The sequence below is a fragment of the Notolepis coatsorum genome, assembly GCF_963971535.1.
Source record: "Notolepis coatsorum genome assembly, chromosome: 2".
NCBI classification, from domain to species: Eukaryota; Metazoa; Chordata; class Actinopteri; order Aulopiformes; family Paralepididae; genus Notolepis; species Notolepis coatsorum.
This window is the reverse complement of record NC_140166.1, coordinates 121,070,804-121,090,741: the sequence shown is the minus strand read 5'-3', so window position 1 is coordinate 121,090,741 and position 19,938 is coordinate 121,070,804. Positions and strand designations below refer to the sequence as shown.

General features: G+C 44.0%; 1 protein-coding gene across 1 annotated transcript in view; it reads left to right on the top strand.

Annotated features, from left to right (window-relative positions):
- The window catches only part of ccne1 (cyclin E1), a 50,024-nt gene extending 42,861 nt beyond the window's left edge, over positions 1 to 7,163 (top strand). Inside the window, exons 10-12 of the mRNA XM_084307625.1 lie at positions 3,507 to 3,618; positions 4,141 to 4,298; positions 5,868 to 7,163. Of these exons, the coding sequence (XP_084163751.1) occupies positions 3,507 to 3,618; positions 4,141 to 4,298; positions 5,868 to 6,059 (462 nt within the window). The 3' untranslated portion in view covers positions 6,060 to 7,163. The remainder of the gene's footprint in view (positions 1 to 3,506; positions 3,619 to 4,140; positions 4,299 to 5,867) is intronic.
- Positions 7,164 to 19,938: the final 12,775 nt, after the last annotated feature.

Below are 19,938 nucleotides of genomic sequence, written 5' to 3'. Positions count from 1 at the left end.
CGCTGCTCCCATTCATCTGTCCTCCAGGCTCACTGACGGGCGCACAAAGACGCGTCTCGATAGTGATGTTTCACTGAGCTGTTGAAAGAGGACGGTTTCGCTTTTCCTTCTGAGGACTGAGTTGTTGTTACTGCTGTGTGACAGACAGGCGATGGCACGCAGTAACCTCTAAGGTCACGTTCACATTTCAGTCAAAGTTGTGTTTTGTTGTGTTGAACGGGGATGGTTTTTGTGCCTCGCCTTGTAACGCGTCGCCCAGGAAGTTCAAATTAATTGAACTCTGAACGCACCCGCTGACCTTTTCCACTGTGCAGTTTGTACTAGAGTTGTTCCGATACCGATACCAGTATCGGAAATGCCGCCGATACTGCCTAAAATGCTGGTATCGGTATCGGCGAGTACACGTAAATTCTAGCCTCCGATCCCATGATGTAATTTATCTCCTGCCGAGTCCTGCGGAGAGTGAGGATTATAAAATGAACATGTTTTAAAGTGTGATGCTGTGTCATTTTAACAGCAGATACACTTTCTTAAATTCCATTGTCCCCGACAGTGCGGTGTGACGGGGAGCTCGGACGGGAATCGGGATGTGTTTGGCTGGTGTTATGATAGCATTAGCTGGAAAGATAGCTAGTTGGAACAACATCCGCTTTAACGTTACATCAAATCAGATGATCGCCTGTCCTTTCTCCAGGACCTAACACTGTCCGTGACCGTCTATCAACAATAATGCACCCACGGTGAATTGTATTTAAGTTAAGTAGCTACGGACTAGCGTTAGCTGACTATTACTAACGTTATCAAATGTCAATGCGGGAAGACGAGCTAGGTCAGTTAGCTTAGCTTGATAACGTTACCGTGTCTAAAGTTGGTGCTTTTCATAATCCAGCCATAATGGCTGCAGACCTGCAAGCAAAGTACAGCAAGTGCCAAAGGATAAGAGTCTGAGGCGGAGTTTCAAAAGAGAATGTTGAATATTTATTTTGCATCAAAAATCACAACATGAACGTTCTATCTGCCACTAGCTTACAGACTGAATAGGGTATATCTGCAGAGCCACTGAGTAGCGAGTGCAACACCGTTTAATGTCCGTGTGGATCATTGGAGTAGGGTATATCTGCAGTGCTGTAGCCCATACTCATTGATTAATGATACTAATACAAATCTATACAATCACCTGTTGTTGAATAAATACCATTACTTTCTAGTTATTACTAAAACACAGTATAACAGTATCCGTAAAAAAAAAATATATATATAATTTATATAATATTTTTTATTTCTTTTTTTTTATGCACTGGTATCGGATAAATATCGGTATCGGCCGATACCCAAAGCTTAGGTATCGGAATCGGATCGGAAAGGGAAAAATGGTATCGGAACATCTCTAGTTTGTACACCTGCTCTGAAAAAGGTGGTATTGCGGTCGCTCCTGGTATTGCAGTCGCTCCTGTCCTGTTGTTGTCCTGCCAGACATGGTTCCTATTGTTCTGATCCAATTTGGATAAAACGTGGCCTTGACAGGAGGCCAAGGACCTGAATTCTCGAATATATCGGGGACTCCAGCCTAGGCTGGGCGATAAAACGATAACGATAACTATTGCGATAAATTATTTCCTCGAAATAAACATGAAACGTGGTCGCAAAGTTTCGATATCGATTTTCCAAGCTTGGATATGAGCACACGCACTATTGAACAACCAATCGGTGAAGGAGATGGCCGAGAGCGAAGGAGACCCGCGCTGCACGTCTGGGTAGTAAACAAGGCTGGCTAGGATCATTAGCTTGCACGGCGCTATTCTATAGTTTACGTGCCGAGTGTGTGTGTGGCGTGAATTCTGACGCCACGGGTATAGTAGTGTGGGGTATACGGTGGACGTCGTTGCAATGTATTGGGGCGGAACGGAGTATTTTAGGGATATTTAGTACATTGTCATGGGATACACCGCTTGCTCTGGCTAACTGCTAACGTGCGCGGACTGATGACGACATCAACTCGAGACATTCGCAGCAGCAAAACAAGTCTATTAATAGCCCGTCCATCGGCGCCGGGCATAAGAACTTAATTAAACTTGACAGACATTATATCGACGATAATTATCGATATCGAGTTATATGAAAATAATTGTATAATTTTATCACTATAAAGTTTTTGGCCATATCGCCCAGCCCTACTCCAGCCCCCTCAGCATTGACGGGGCACCGGTCGAGAGAGTGAGCCGTTTTAAGTACCTCGGAGTCCACATAGCCAAGGACTTGACATGGACCACACACATTGACAGTGTAGTGAAGAAGGCACGGCAACGCCTCTACTTCCTTAGGCGCCTAGGGAAGTTCAAAATGAGTCAGAAGATCCTCAAGAACTTCTACTCATGCACAATATAGAGCATCCTGACTGGTAACATCACCTCCTGGTTTGGGAATAGCACCGCACAAGACCGCAGCAGACTAGAGTGGCCCGTTCAGCCGAGCGCACAATTGGAGGTGGGCTTCCCACTCTCCAGGACGTTTACAACGAGCGTTGCAGGGCCAAGGCTAAGAGAATAATCAAAGACTCTAGTCACCCAAACAACTGCCTCTTTTAACTGCTGCTGTCAGGCAAGTGATACCGGAGCCTCCTGGCCAGTACAGAGAGATTCAGAAGGAGCTTCTATCCCCAGGCCATCAGGATGCTCAATGACAATGACACTATCAACAACCCATCATCTACACACACTCCACACACATCCTACACACTCACTTTAAACAAACACTCACCTTACCACTCACTTTATTCACTTTAGACACTTTAACACACTTTATATTTATCTATTATTAAAGAGATTTGCACTTTCATTCATACCTCCTTTGCACCCTACCCCAAGTTGTGTACCTCTGCATTCTACCTCACTTGTTACTCATTTGACTCTGTATATGTGTATATTGACTTTACCTACTTTTTACTTCTTAATTTTTTTTACTTTCTCTTTACTGTATGTAGCACACTCTCAGGGACTCATAAGAAACAAGCATTTCATTATCGAGTATACTGTATTTTGTTCTGATAAATAAAAATGTAAAAATCATTCTAATCAGTCAATGATGAGTATTTTATTTTGAATACATTTCTACCAAGTTACACCTTTTGAACACATGAGGCCAATACTAGTACTAGATACTAAGTTATTTAATGTACACTACACACTGTCGTCTTGTAATGAACCAGGACGTGCTCACATGAAACTTGTATTTTAATTGTTAATTCATCTAGTGATCTATGCATGGCGACGATCATTATTTTCAGAAAATCTTAGTTACAAGAAGATTGTTTAAGCAGTGTTGTGTTTCTAGGTGAAGTACACCGTTGCATGCATCCACAGTGTTATACCCCAGAATACAATATACCTCTAAGCCCTAACTGAAAGTATAACTGACTGTGAGGTGAATTAGATTAGCTAACCTGTCCTGCTTACTTATATGTAATTGTTTGAGCTGTGTGTTGATGTCTGTCTCTCCTCTCTCCTCAGCTGTTAGACTTGTGTTTGCTGGATACACGGTCACTGGAGTTCTCCAACGGCCTCCTGGCTGCCTCTGCCCTGTTCCATTTCTCCTCCCTGGAGCTAGTGGAGAACGTCTCAGGTACAAGGAACCCCTCTCTCAGTTGTGTGTCGGTATCGGAAGTTCTTGACGAGTGTATAACATTAGCGCCGTCATACTTTCATTATTGACATGTAGAGACGACATTATATATGGCTCCTACTGGATTTTATTATGGGGGAATGTTTTTAGCCTGGTAGCAGCCCGATATGGATCTGTACTCGTCACCGTCTGTGCTGCTGACTAACTCGCGGTCTCTCGGTCTCCTCTCGCTCTCCTCTCGGTCTCCTCTCGCTCTCCTCTCGGTCTCCTCTCGGTCTCCTCTCGCTCTCCTCTCCTCTCGCTCTCCTCTCGCTCTCCTCTCGCTCTCCTCTCGGTCTCCTCTCGCTCTCCTCTCGCTCTCCTCTCGCTCTCCTCTCGGTCTCCTCTCGGTCTCCTCTCGCTCTCCTCTCGCTCTCCTCTCGCTCTCCTCTCGGTCTCCTCTCGCTCTCCTCTCCTCTCGCTCTCCTCTCGCTCTCCTCTCGCTCTCCTCTCGCTCTCCTCTCGCTCTCTGTCTCCATGCAGCTCTGAAGCGGGTGGACTTGGACGGATGTGTGCGGTGGATGGTGCCCTTCGCCATGACGCTGAGGGAGAGCGGAGGGACACCCATGAAAACCTTCTCCGGGATTCAAGCTGACGACATGCACAACATCCAGTCGCACGCCTCCTATCTGACCTGGCTGGTGAGTCACTCTAGCCCGGGGCATCCTAATGGTGCATTCTATAACATTTTTAAAAAGAAGGGGAAATCTGAATTATGACCTCATGCCTTCCATTGTCTACAGTCTACATGTTACTGCAGGGTCTTACAACGTCTTAATCAGAATTTTAGGCCTTAAAAGGTCTTAATTTTAGATTAGATTAAAATGTATTGTCATTATACCATAGGGCTACATTGCAGCCAGCTACTGCTAATAACAAAAACAACGGCAGCACAAGCAGGCCAGGCAGAGCGGCAAACTCATCTGGAGGTATTGTTTCAAGATGCAACACTCCCTCCTAGTGGCTGAAATGTAACATTGCACTATACGGTTCTACCGTGTTTAAAATAATTAATCAACAATGAATATTTCAAAGAATTTAACGACCACAGTACAAAAGACTACTTTGATCCCAGCAAAAAATAAATAAATATTATGACCTGTCCCAAATCTCTCTCAAATATAATAATAATAATAATAATAATAATAATAATAATAACTTGTATTTGTATTGCACTTTAAAAAAAGAAAAACTAAAAAATTGTTAAAACGGTTAAAAACTTAAATAATTATTAATAATAATAAAAATTAAATACATAATAAAAAAAAAAAAATAGAACATAGTTCTATAGTAGTATAAACAGAAAATGTAAAATAATAACTGAACAGGAACTGCAACAACTCATACGTTGTTTCATAAAATAAGAATTGGCACAGTGACGGCAGGACAGGATATGTAACATGTACTTTGTACAAACAGAATTAGCAGTAGATGGCAGCTGACTGAAGGAGATGTGGGATTTGACAGATGTCTCTCTGCCAATGCCTCACAACAAATATCCGAAAATGTGTTGTTGACGACTGAATAGTGAAAAACCCCTACCTTTTCCATGGATCCCTGACGGTATACCTTCATATTTAGTATTCATATTATTATCAACCAATAGGGCACGATGCCACAGCCCATTGGCCACGGTTGTCGTTTAATGATCACCCGCTAGTTGATTACCAAGCACCTGTTTGCCACCAATACGTCTGCGATGGAGCACCATGAATACCTCCACGTGCTACTCGCGAGGACACTGTGATCCTTCACAAAACAAGAGGGAAGGTGTCGTCGTCCCTCGATTTGTCTTAAATTAGAACCTAGCTAATGTACATTGTACGTTTACAGAAACGACAGCGTTGCTACGGATGACTAATAATAATATAGTTTATTTGTATAGCAACTTTCATACAATAATTGCAGCCCTAACTCTTGTTCAATGACTCCAAAATGACGGTCCAAGTCTATACCGTTCGTTAAATGTAATGGATTGGATCTGTACTTGGTATCGGCCGATGCCCAAAGCCCAGGTAATGGTATCCACTATCCAGACTGAAAAAGTTGGATCAATGCATCCCTAGCCAAGGAAATTGACAGATTTAAAAAGAAATCTAGACTGCCTTAAAATGTGACAATTCTAATCTTTCTCAGTTTTATAAGTTTGAAACATGGATATCTCATTAAGGATGTCATGACTGATATCTTCCGTGGTTGTGTCTGCGCAGGAGAAGGCCTTATCCTACCAAGAGGCGGAGTTACATCGGCGCGGCAACTGTCCCCTACCCTCCGGGGTGCTGACCCCGCCCCTCAGCAGCGAGAAAACCGAGGAGACGACCGGAGGGGCCGCTGCCGGGACGCCGCCCAAGATCAGACCGAGGATCAGCACTCCGTCTCTCGAAGCCCGCGGTCTGCAATAGAGGCAGAAACGGCTGGAACTGACCTGAGAACAGTGGACCTTGTTGCCTGAACCAGGAAGACGGCATGGGTTTTAAAATAATGAACTGCTATGCCGGTGTGTGTGTTGTATCTGTACACGCCTCCACACAGAGTGGGAGTGGAGAAGACTGCTGACGGCAGCACGGAGGAATGAACTTTACCTGGAGGCAGCGCCGCTTGCACCAGTCCTCATGCTTTTTAAATCTGTGGGCAGTAGACGCACGAGCGAACACGACATTTTGGTGAAACTGAATACCGAAACGAGACGGGCGGATATCTTTGGAACCTCCCCGTTTGGCCTTTTCCTGTTCAACCCAATCGGACGGACACGGGAAGAGGCGGGACTTTGGGGTACGGGCCAGCCAATGAGGAGGACTCCGAGGCATTACGTCGTCACACCATATGTGCTTGCATTAATTACTGGCCACACATACATAGGATACATGTGGTTAATATTATGATGTACTATGCAGAGGCTAAACCAATCCGATTATCTTTTTCTTTTAAAGTCTCTGCTTTATTTTTGCTTTGAGTGTTTCTAGTTTTATTTTTTTGGTCACTCAGACTGATGGTGGACCCCCCCCCGAAACCTATTCCCAGAGTCCTCTTGGCTCTGTGCTGCTATACACGGTGGGTTTGGCATGACTGAGGGGGACGTTTGTTGTTGTGGTGTGTGTGTGTGTGTGTGTGGTTGCATGTGGTTGTAATCTTGTCATTTTATTGTACAGAACATCTGTTTTTTTTGCTTTGGGACCAGTAGCCCAGCTACCTTAACAGACAGGTGAACCAGCCACGCTTCAGAAGCTAAGATATTGATTGTATTTAATGAGTTTGTGTAGACATCCCTCCCCCTCCCAAATGTTTTTTTTTCACCACCAAATTGCCAGATTTCTATTTTTGAGGTTTTAAAATTAAATGCTGCTACTTCATATATTTTTCAATAAAGATTTGTTTAAAGACTATTTGTAAATGTTTAATTGTCTCTCTTTCGTGTGTTCTGTTGGCTTCTCGAGATTCTAATTCACGTTGCAGTGATTTTTTTTATTGATGTTTTAATCGCTGGGATCAGAAAACTGATCAATTGTTCTAAGGTATTGATCTGTGATGTACGGAGGGGAACAAGTCTAAATAAATCACAATATATTAAAGCGGTTTGGGAATTCTGCTTTTTTGACTTGGGTTCTCGTATTTCTAATGCAACATTTTTGTCGATTGAATTCTCTGAAGAATTACATTTCTATAGCTCATCCCCTCTTAGAAATGCAGCTAACTTGTTTTAGTGCAGTCAGTTTAAACATTTTGGTACAATTATGACAATCATTCTCATACCAATGTGGAAATACAAGACCTTCACCTTTCAGCATGAGTCCCTTCAGTGAAATGGAGTTGACTCAGACAAAATGGAGTGACAGGAGGAGTCATGTAATGGCTGACTGACTTTGCACACACTGCCCTCTGCTTGCGGTTAAAAAGTGTATTTAACACAATACATGCATACACACACACACACATACTGGTCTTACTCCACTAGATGTCAGTGTGATGCTTTGGTTTGGCCTCGCTGGATCACTGAAGGCACAAGAAGATCCTCTGTTACGGCTAGAAGGCGTATAACTTCTATGATCTATCATCACACAAATGCATTCCTATGGGGTGTGTACTTGCATTTGGGTACTTAATACCATTACAGTACTAACAATGACCTTTGAAAACGTGTTTTATTTTCTTCAGCTGTTCACTTTCTGTAATACATAACATGATGCTGTTGCTGAAATGTTTGGTTAAAATAATATAAAGTAATAAATAGATTTCCTGAACAAATGTAGGGTTCTTATTAAAAATATAGCTACTTATGTAATTCTTTGTTGTATATTTTGAAAGGTTAACCCTCTAGTGGTAGTGAAAGGTTAACCCTCTCTAGTGGTAGTGAAAGGTTAACCTTCTGTAGTGTGGTAGTGAAAGGTTAACTGTATTGTGGTAGTGAAAGGGTTAACCTTATGTAGTGGTAGTGAAAGGTTAACTATTGTGGTAGTGAAAGTGTTAACCTTATGTAGTGTGGTAGTGAAAGGGTTAACCTGTAGTGTGGCAGTGAAAGTGTTGACCCTTTGTAGTGTGGTAGTGAAAGGGTTAACCCTTTGTATTGTGGAAAAGGTTAAATAAAAACCCGACACCTTGCCACGACCAAGATCCAGTGGTGAGATAAGTCCTCAAATATTCTACTGAAGTCAAATAAATCCCCTCAAATCAGGAATACAGCTCAGTTTAAAAATGAATACATGCTACTCTCATGGATGTGGGATCCTTGTGGGTTTTCCAACTAAATGTGGCGAGGAACAGTTTAATTTGACTGTCATTCCCTTCACTAGAATCAGGACTCTGATCACAGCGTGTGCTCGCTGTTAGCGCTCCATCCATAGTAGAGACAGTTTCCTAATTCTGCTGTAAATCTAAATCATATTACAGAAACAAAAGTCTTCTCGCACTAATCTGTATTTAGTTGAGAAGCTGTAAAAATGTTTGATTTACATTTCAATGTTTATAATGCATTCTCCCCCTGCAAGCAGTCGTTGGGGGGGGGGGGGGGGGGGAGGAGGAGGGGGGCACGGGGTAAGCATTTACATTTGATACTTTACATGTAGTCATTTAGCTGACACAAAGCGACTTACAGATTGTGTACAACAAGTCAGCAGGAAGGGTACATCGCTAAGGGTCAGTGGCATTGTTCATCAACCAGTGTTGAACTTGAGTGTTACACTGATTACATAGTAGTATAGACATATTAGAGATAGTAGATAGTAGTATAGACATCGTAGCATAGTAGGTGGTAGTATAGGGATAGTAGTATAGACATAGCAGCATTGTAGGTAGTATTATAGAGATAATAGCATTGTACATAGTCTGTCCATGTCCAAAATCAGGTACCATGATGGAAATAAGTTATGTTTTTATCCCTTGGATGCTGTCTTTTACTCCACAATAAAAATCAATCAATCAATCATTCTCAGATGGGGGTTCATATAGGATAGAATGACCACAAAACAGGGGTTCCTCACATATTACATGTCACGTATTTGGGGGTCCTTGACATGAAAAGGTTTGAGAACCACTGATTTGGTGAATCAAATGACAAACTAGTTTCCTAACCCCCCCCCTCGTGCACAGACACTTTAAGAGGCAGGTGCTCAACCAAAAAGAAAGGGCACATCAAAGGTACTCACGTAATGATGCACAGGGACATTTGAGCACACATTTAATATTTTTAATTCATCAAGATAGAATAGGTCAACAAACAGCAGGCATCTTACAATCTTTTTAAACATAATAATGCATTGTTTTGCATCTATAATTAGCACATATCTTTTATAGAATTTCAACACGAACCAAAAAAGGGCACTTTCTGACTCGTTGCTCGCATGTGCCCCCCACTGGTTGGTCGTAGGGAGGGTTGAAGAATCTATCGCATGTCCCCTCCAATACATGCAGAGTCAGCCAGCCACTTCTTTTCACCTGCCAGCGTGGACTCTCATTGGCGAGGTGTAACGTGTGGGAGGCTCACACTACCCTCGACATCTCCTGTCCTTGCTGTGCAGGCGCCCTGACCGACCCACCCAGCCGCCTGAAAGTACACAATCTTCATACATTTCTGCCATGTTTTCTATGCAAAATGTTTTGTTTAAAGTAACTAGTAACTGATGGCTTCAGATAAATGTAGTGGAGTAAAAAGTACAATATTTCCTTTGAAAAAATACAACTACCTCAAAATTTTACTTAAGAACAGTACTCAAAGGAACACGCCAACATTTGGGGAAATGTGCTTACCGTCTCCTCCAGAGAGAGACAAGAATACCAGTTTCCTCTCTGTGCGTTCAGTAGAAAGCTATCTGGCTGTATGTTAGCCTAGCTTAGCACAATGAATGGAAGCGGACATGACCGGTTAGCCTGGGCATTGTCCAACTAACACCTCTCCCGAAGGCTAACCGGTCATGTCTGCTTCCTTTCATTGTGCTAAGCTAGGCTAACATGCAGCCAGATAGCTTTCTACTGAACGCACGGAGAGGAACCTGGTATCTATCTTCTTGTCTCTCTCTGGAGAGTGTTCTTTTAAGTACTGTACAAAAATGCTTACCACCACTGGGAAAAAGGCAGGTGCTCAAGCCCCTTTGGGTCCTACGTGTGCATGTGCCTGCTGTCCCAGACCACGGGAACGGCATATATGAATGTTTACATCTTGCGGTATTTCTCTTTTAAACAGTGACAGCCCCCCCCCCCCACGTCTGGACACGTGTGTGCATCTCCTGGTTACTTCTGCTCTCAGCGCGCTGGCGGTGCCGTCACTGTGCTAACCAGGCCACAGGCCCGTGGGGGCCTGCCTCCAGCTCGTAGGGGCCCGTGGGGGCCTGCCTCCAGCGCGTGTAAACAAGTTGCTTCAGTGTGTATTAGTACACGCTTTCATGTAGCCGCCCGGCTTAGTTTCTCTTCGTTTACTTCTTAGATATTTCATCAGCTTCATTGATGATCGCGATGGGAGACATATAGTCTAGTTAGTGTTTGTTGGGGCCATGTGGATGTTGGGACAACCACCAGTATTCATAGAAATGTTAACTATAGAATCTTCTTATTATTATTATTATTATTATTATTATTATTATTATTATTATTATTATTATTATTATTATTATTATTATTATTATTATTATTATTATTATTATTATTATTATTATTATTATTATTATTATTATTATTATTATTATTATTATGATATTTTATTTAACCAGGGCCCTATTCCCCGTACCAGGTTCAACTAAGTCGATCAAAAGTCCCATTAGCCAGATTCAATTAACCCGATGTTTGAAACCAGGCTTTCCCTGTTCCTCGAACGCTGATTCAGTCTCGTTAATTCGAACCAGACTTGATACTCAGGATAATTGCGCGCGGCCGCCTCACCTGAAAAGACAGCAGGTGTCGATCGTAGAAATCCTGATTTTCTAACGGCATTGATTGATTGATTGATTGAAAACTTTATTAACAGATTGCAGAATGGGTACAATACAGTATGGCTCAATAGCCCCGCCGACAAGTTAAATGCATATCTATAGGCACATTTTAAGTCCCTTATTACCCCAATCAATCAGATTATATTTCTTTAAATGTGCCTGCTGGCAGTAGGCTTAATGGGATGAATAATCGAATGAGATCTTGCTAGCGAAAATAATTTGTTCAACTCTTTCAGAATAAGTAGATAAAAACAAGCCCAAAGAGTATCTAATTGATACGAATTAATAGATACTTATGAGGATATCTGTACTGTATGCGCTTAGGTATCATGTACTATAGAAATACATGGTTCCCAAAGTTTTCAAGGCGCGACCCCCGAAATAACGTGTCAGAGAGGCTTGGAGGCTATACAGTTTCACTATTAATCAGGTTTTAATCTGTTTCGGACATCATCCATACATGCATTGAATTGATTAACCTTTGGTTTATACCAGTGACACCAGTCATGTTCATCACCCTCTTGTTCATCATCAGATAACAGTGCTTGAACAGATAAATGCATTTTCTCAAATTCATTCATCAAAACATCAAAGGCTTGCAATTGCTCATTAGGACAAAGTAAATCCATAGGCTGAATATGGTTTATTATCAGCATTTTAGGTCTATTATTTTACATTTCAAAAGCCCCCCTAGAAAAACAAAGCACAAAAACATAATTCAGAATGGTATAATGGGATCTGTGAGGAAGGGAGATTTTTCGAGGGCATGGCCAGTTTATCCAGCTAACTGAACTAAACCCTGTGCTGGAGCAAGTTCAAACTTTTTGATCTGTTGCCATAGTGATTTAGAAAAGCGTGCTTCGGGGAACCGAAAGGTCAAGTCAAGTCAAGAGTTTTATTTGTCACGGCATACAAGCATACAGTGAAATGCGGTGGGTCATGCCCGCAGCGATGTGAAACACAAGTAATAAGACAGGAATGAGAATAGGACATTTGTGCAATAATATAATGTGCGATAATACAATGCAATAATACAAGTAATAATAATAACAGGTATATGTGCAATACACAGTTAGCTACGGATGAGGCACTGGGTCTTATGTACACTACTATATAATGCTATACTATACAATCTACAGTTATACTATGTGTCCTTATGCTAGCTTGCTATATCCCTCTGTTTACTATACAAGAACCACTCCCATTCTTATTTTTTAAAGTGACCTTTTCATTGTGCAAGTGACCGTTGAGTGTGGGCGTGTGCAGCATGTGTGTGTGTGTGTTCCTGCTAGAGTGACTGTTAGTGTGTGAGCGTATACAGTGTGTGTGTTGTGTGTGTGCTCATGTGTGCTTGTGTGTGCTTGTGTGTGGAGAGTTCAGTGTTCAAGGCTCTGATGGCCTGGGGGAAGAAGCTGAGCCGAAGTCTCTCTGTCCTAGTTGTTGGTGTTCTCAGGCGTTTGCCTGACCGCAGCAGCTTGAACAGGCTGTTTCCAGTGGGAGGCATAGTCTAGCAACGTTCGAGACAGGGGAGGGGAGAATTTAAGGAAGAATTGGCGAGGCGAAATTGGGATGGGAGAAAAATAGAAAAAAAAAGAAAAGTATTATTTATAAAAAAAATGTATGTGAAAGATCGGATCGGGAAAGATCGGTATCGGTAGATACTCAAAATCACATGATCGGGATCGGATCGGGAGGAAAAAAAATGTATCAGGACATCCCTAATTATCATTATTATTATTTTCATGTTCATTACCTTACAGCTAAATTATCAGATTTATACTATAAATGTACTGTATATAATCTAGTTATCTTTGTATAATTCTTTAGTTAGTACATAATGCTGTAGCCTTTGTTATGGGTACACCTTAATTAACCTTACATTGCTCTCCACTACACCTGTATGTCATGTTGATCACAGGGCAGGTTTGTCCAGAGATAGACAGGTTGGCCAAAGGTCATTGGTTCGATTCCCAGCACCGACAGAAAGGTTGCATTTCAGCTGTGAGCTGGTGAATAGTGGATAACTGGTTGTGTGTCTACAGTATTATCTCTGCCTATGGGTCAAAAACCAATAGTCCTCCTCAGCAGTATACCACCTCCTCCTCAGCAGTATACCACCTCCTCCTCAGCAGTATACCACCTCCTCCTCAGCAGTATACCACCTCCTCCTCAGCAGTATACCACCTCCTCCTCAGCAGTATACCACCTCCTCCTCAGCAGTATACCACCTCCTCCTCAGCAGTATACCACCTCCTCCTCAGCAGTATACCACCTCCTCATCAGCAGTATACCACCTCCTCCTCAGCAGTATACCACCTCCTCCTCAGCAGTATACCACCTCCTCCTCAGCAGTATACCACCTCCTCCTCAGCAGTATACCACCTCCTCCTCAGCAGTATACCACCTCCTCCTCAGCAGTATACCACCTCCTCCTCAGCAGTATACCACCTCCTCATCAGCAGTATACCACCTCCTCCTCAGCAGTATACCACCTCCTCCTCAGCAGTATACCACCTCCTCATCAGCAGTATACCACCTCCTCCTCAGCAGTATACCACCTCCTCCTCAGCAGTATACCACCTCCTCCTCAGCAGTATACCACCTCCTCATCAGCAGTATACCACCTCCTCCTCAGCAGTATACCACCTCCTCCTCAGCAGTATACCACCTCCTCATCAGCAGTATACCACCTCCTCCTCAGCAGTATACCACCTCCTCATCAGCAGTATACCACCTCCTCCTCAGCAGTATACCACCTCCTCCTCAGCAGTATACCACCTCCTCCTCAGCAGTATACCACCTCCTCCTCAGCAGTATACCACCTCCTCCTCAGCAGTATACCACCTCCTCCTCAGCAGTATACCACCTCCTCCTCAGCAGTATACCACCTCCTCCTCAGCAGTATACCACCTCCTCCTCAGCAGTATACCACCTCCTCCTCAGCAGTATACCACCTCCTCATCAGCAGTATACCACCTCCTCCTCAGCAGTATACCACCTCCTCCTCAGCAGTATACCACCTCCTCCTCAGCAGTATACCACCTCCTCCTCAGCAGTATACCACCTCCTCCTCAGCAGTATACCACCTCCTCCTCAGCAGTATACCACCTCCTCCTCAGCAGTATACCACCTCCTCCTCAGCAGTATACCACCTCCTCCTCAGCAGTATACCACCTCCTCATCAGCAGTATACCACCTCCTCCTCAGCAGTATACCACCTCCTCCTCAGCAGTATACCACCTCCTCCTCAGCAGTATACCACCTCCTCCTCAGCAGTATACCACCTCCTCCTCAGCAGTATACCACCTCCTCCTCAGCAGTATACCACCTCCTCATCAGCACTCAGTATACCACCTCCTCCTCAGCAGTATACCACCTCCTACACATGGCATGCTGTACCAGGTATTATCAGCACAATGCATCCATGGCAGCACAATTTTTTCCAGTTGTCAGATCAGTAGCTGTTCAAGTCAGTGTTGACAGGCTGTACAGAACACGCTGGTCCCACGGACATGCTGTTTAGACGTGTCTCTGGCTCCCTCTTGAGGCTTCTCTACTTACTGCATGGACACTTGATAAACCACAGGTTTTCTCACAGCCAGGGGCCTTCCTCTCCTCTGGGAGGAATACAGGGGAGGGGGGGGGGGGGGGGGGGGGGGGCTGATTGATTTCCATTCTAAACAGCATCTGCCATGTGTGTGTGTGCATGTGTGTGTCCTATGTTTCCCCTATCTTGTGGGGTCCGCAAGAATAAAAACCCCAGAAAAGAGGTGATTTGTGAGGACTGTCTCCCAGAACTCGTTAGGAGAAGCAATATCATGAAGTGTTGTGGTGAGAGTTGTGCTGAGGTTAGAGTGGGGGTTAAGATTAGGCATGTGGTGGAGAGGGTAAGGGAATAAACTGTAAGTTAATGGAATGTCCTCAAAAACATCACAGCAGAAGGTGTGTGTGTGTGTGTGTGTGTGTGTGTGTGTGTGTGTGTGTGTGTGTGTGTGTGTGTGTGTGCGCGGTTTTTTTCTTTTTTTGAAGAGCTTGTAGGTCAGATAGAATAGAATCAGGTTACACTCTTCATGATTCATCTCCTAGCTGAGAGGTTTTAAAGGTGAGACCATGTTGGAACCTGCTTTCTAACCATAAAATAGGTACGTATACCTGCAGGGTACTCTAATGGGCACACAGTTACTCTACCATGCTGCTACGGAGTGAATTCCTGCAAAGGTATACCTGCAAATTCTGTCTCTTCATTCAGTTTAAGCTCATTCATCTGATCGGCATTGTATGCAAATAATACACATACATATACTGAGCGACAGTGGATCAGCAGGTAGAGCGGTCGTCTGGTAATCTGAGGGTTCCCGGTTCGATTCCAGGCTCCTGTGTGTGACCAAGTGTCCTTGAGCAAAGATACTTAACCCTCTAATTGCTCCCAATGAGCAGGTTGGCACCTTGCATGGTTGCCTCCACCGTCGGTGTGGGGATGGATGTGTGAGTGAATGAGTGAATGTGAGGCATAAGTTGTAAAGCGCTTTGGATAAAAGCTGCACTATATAGTATTGTATATTAGTACACTGCACAGTATTGTATATTATATGGTAACTCAGTTACGTCTATCCTGCATCGAACATTGTACATATGTCTATACTGAACACTGTGACCTCATTTTCTACTTCTAATTTACATGCTATACTATGTTATTTCATACTTATCTTGTCTAGCACAGTCTCTGGAGCGTAACAGTAAGAAGCATTTAGTATGAAAGTATTCTGTACTTCTGTATGACAACTATTAAAGAAACTTGAAACTTGAAACTTGGTATACAAATGCAGTCCATTCACCATTTACAATTAAGAGAATAGCAAAGATGGTCAATATATACAAAGTTAGTGGTCAATAGATACAGAGCTACTCTGTCCGTACTTCCTGACATGCACGCTCACTGTAGTGGGGACTGGGAGGCAGGGCACCAATAAAGCAGACCAGAGCATTTATATTTTCATTATGAAATATACATTCACGCATATACGTTATTTGATCGTTTTTCCTTTTTTTTGGATATTTTTATTCATTATTCATCCAGGGACCTTGGTGTTACCATAGGGAATGAGTCCGAGATCGCAAAAGTACAATACCGCCGCCTGGTAGGATGCGGCTGGTATTGCACATCCTTTGAAACTCTGTGTATTGGCCTGTGCGTCGATTATATTGGTCCGGGCGGACTTTTCTAGTAACATGAACCTAGGGCTTCACCTGATCGCATTGAATAGTTTTCGGGACCCCCGATTCATTATGCTGTGGTGGGTTATGTCGTGGGCCAAATGGACATACGATCTACCAGATGGCAATCAAATAATTGGAATATTCTTTTTGGAATCCCACTGGCCACAGTTAAGAGCAATTTAACGTCAATTTCAGCTTGATTGTGCCTTGTTTTCATAGCCATGGCCCTGATCAGCGTATGTTGTTGTACTAAGGAATGCCGTTATTGACAATCAATTAATCAGAAACGACCCCCCCCCCTTTCATGCATTCATGATGGAACATAATACCGATCATATGCATTTGAATTTTTTATTGTAGCGTGTGTAGGGACGAAATGCCAATGGATAATAATTATATAATACACGTTGCAGGCTATTACTAGCTTCCCAGAAATTACCCTAAACCGCTCTAAGACCATACTATATTCACCACGGTATAAAACGGGAATGTATGTGTAGAAGGGTGGATTATCCCTGCTTGTGGGAGTAGTAGTACACAGACACTGGGTAGTAGGATACTATAGTATTGGACCTATATGTACCCCCGTCTTTGGCCCGGAATGTCGTTCTGGAGGGCTTGCAGTTGGAGTGGATGGGGCCCAGGATTTACTAACCTGGGGATTGGTACTCTGGTCTCCCTCGCCTTCCAAGGCGGTCAGCAGTAGCTCCCCACACACCCTCACTCCCTCAGTGCCTCCGACAGCCCTCCCACACCCAGTGCCTGTCAGTTCAATAGTATTATTGGGCTTCCCTTTAAGCAGTACCCTTCCTTGACCACCTGTATAGACCCTTCAAATGCTATTCTGTAAATGGGGTGTAAGGGTTAAATAATTATGCAGTCACAATATTTACCCAGAGGTTTGAATAGCAAATGGAACTTAAAGAAACAGACACACACAATGATCCCAATTAGGTCTACTTTATATAGAAGCCTGGGCAGGTTATCCAATGTTAATCCTTAATATATGGCACCGGGTGCTCTTGTTATCAATGTAGGGGAAGCTCTTCCCACCATAGGCACCTAGTGCTCAATACATTAAAACACCCCGCTTGTACTGGGGGAACCCAGGCATAAAATGTAGACACATTGGGAATTCAAGAATCAAACAAGCAAATAAACAAATAAACCAAGTAAATGTGGGCCCACGTTACCAAAGAAAACCTAACCTAAGCCGGCTTAAATTGTTCGGGGTACCCCTTAGACACTGGTTATTAGCGTTCACTTCAATGGACGTTGCTGTTGATACACGTGGTACTGTTAGTACTTAGCCAAGATGGCGGACCCACTCTTGTCACCGCTCGTCCGGGTGACAAGATGGCGTCGGCGATCCCGCGAGCACAGCCAGCAGGCTGGGCGAACAGCAGGCAGTGGTTAGCTGGAGGAGCGTGCTGTATGGCGTCCTCTGCTGGTGGGAAGAGGCGTCCTCTGTACCGTCTGGGAAACGTCCACCGCTGCTGTTGCTGGCTTGCTTCTGTCGCGCAAGCTAATACTTTGGCTACCCTAAACACAGCTAAGCTTTGGGTCTCGACGCACCCTCCTGCTATTCGGTTACACTGCTAACGCAACGTGGCTGGCTATACCACCGGTCTCTTCAGCGCCTCACGCCCGGTAGTCTACTCAAGTCAGACGGAACCATTAGCAGCATACTACTATACCGCACACAGTAACTACTATAACCCGATAACGTTAGACGTTAGCTCTAGACGTTAGTCCTTGGGTTCGGTTTCTCTTACTCACACACTATCGCTGATACTTCTAGGATAACCCGTCACTAGCAAGTATGTCTCGTCACCCGCCACTCGCTCCGACGGGGCTCTCCAACGTCACTTCTTCCAGGGGCTCGTTTTGAGTACCCGTTCACTGTAACTGCGACTGATCACCGTCAAGTCCAATGTCGAAGAGAGCTTCCTGCTCCCCTCGCCTCCAGGTAACTCCCTCTTCCTCGTTGCTTGCTTCTCTCCACTGCTCCACCTGCCACCACTGCCACTCCGCCCCCTGCTGGCAACCTCCACTGGTCCCACTCAAGGACCGCTCCAGAAAGGGAAAAAGGGCTCAATGTTATTGCTAGTAATCCATACTGCATCCGGAGAAGAGTAGCACCTCACCTCATCGTTAGACTGGGCGAGCTATCCAAAGGAACACTGTTAGGCTATCCAAAAGAACACTGTAAATCACACGTTATACACACACAAGGAAAGTAACAGTTAGTTAGCACTACTGAATACTTTGTAGAATATTCAGGCTGCTACATATGGATGGAATTTCTTTGTCTTTTTCACATCTTGAATGATAGATACTCGATGTCAAATGGGCCATAGTATTGCATCCATAGCTATAATATAGAATATAGTTATAGCCCTGCAAACAAGGTGACTGACTCCATTGGTTTAATGCGTGGCAGAGAATGAGTTAAACGTATATACAAATCTGACACAAACCCTCTTGTGGTTGTTCTGTTGCCGGTAAGCCCGGCAAAGGGGTGTGGGGGCAACGCCTGAGCCCTCGGTACACCGTGGGCCCTGAGCGCCGACCTTAGTTGTAGGTAAAGGAATAACGATTCGCCAGGTATATCATAAAACTCTTTTAGGTCCTGAAAAGCTCAAAGACCGTTTTTATCATATATGTCTTCCAGAGTATGAACTCCCCTCTTCTCCCATTGAGGAATATTAACAGGTTTGTGCCCAACAAGTAGTTGCTGGTTATGAAAAATTGGAGAGTCGAGGTGCGACAGGCATTTAACCACACAGGACCTCTCAACATTGAGCCACGTTTGAATCACGTGGGATATGATTGGTCCATATCTTAGCTGGCATTTTGATATAGGTATAGTGGAGTGTTACGCACGCGTGTAGCTTTATGCCAAGCAAGCAGTGCAAAAATTTACCGTAGTGGCATGCAGTAATGCGCCTTTCATTTTCGCGGAAATAGGCTGTCTATTGCCATTCTCTTTGACAAACTCTAACCTTAACCAGCTCCTTAACAGCGCCTAAACTTAACCGTTCTAACCTTAACCAACTCCGAAACAATGCCTAACCTTAACCTTAACCATAGAAATTATATTGCCATTCTCTTTGACAAACTCTAACCTTAACCAGCTCCTTAACAGCGCCTAAACTTAACCGTTCTAACCTTAACCAACTCCGAAACAATGCCTAACCTTAATCGGCGAAAGAATACACGTTAAAAAAAAATCACGTTAAAAAATATTTTCGATGGGATTCGAACTCACCAGCAAACAAGCCATAGGATCCACAGCCATGTGTCCTAGCCAATTGAGCTATTTGTTGGATACTGAATAAGGGGCGGTGACTTATATATATTGAGCTCCGCTCGTGTCGCATGCGCGGGCACCTCGCGCGAGCACGCCGGCGCACGCACGCACCTGAGCGAGCACGCCGCCGCCGGTGCACGCACGGTAGCATTTGTCTGAAAAGAAGGGCGCTTTACCGCACTAGCGTGCGGTGACGAATGCGGAAGCATTTTTGCACTGCTTGCTTGGCATTAACGTACAGGCGTTACGCACCCCAGTAAGGGGACGCAACACAAGGCCACAGACAGGGTAGGTGAGGGTGTAGTGACACAAAACCACGAAACAGTTTGCCAAAAT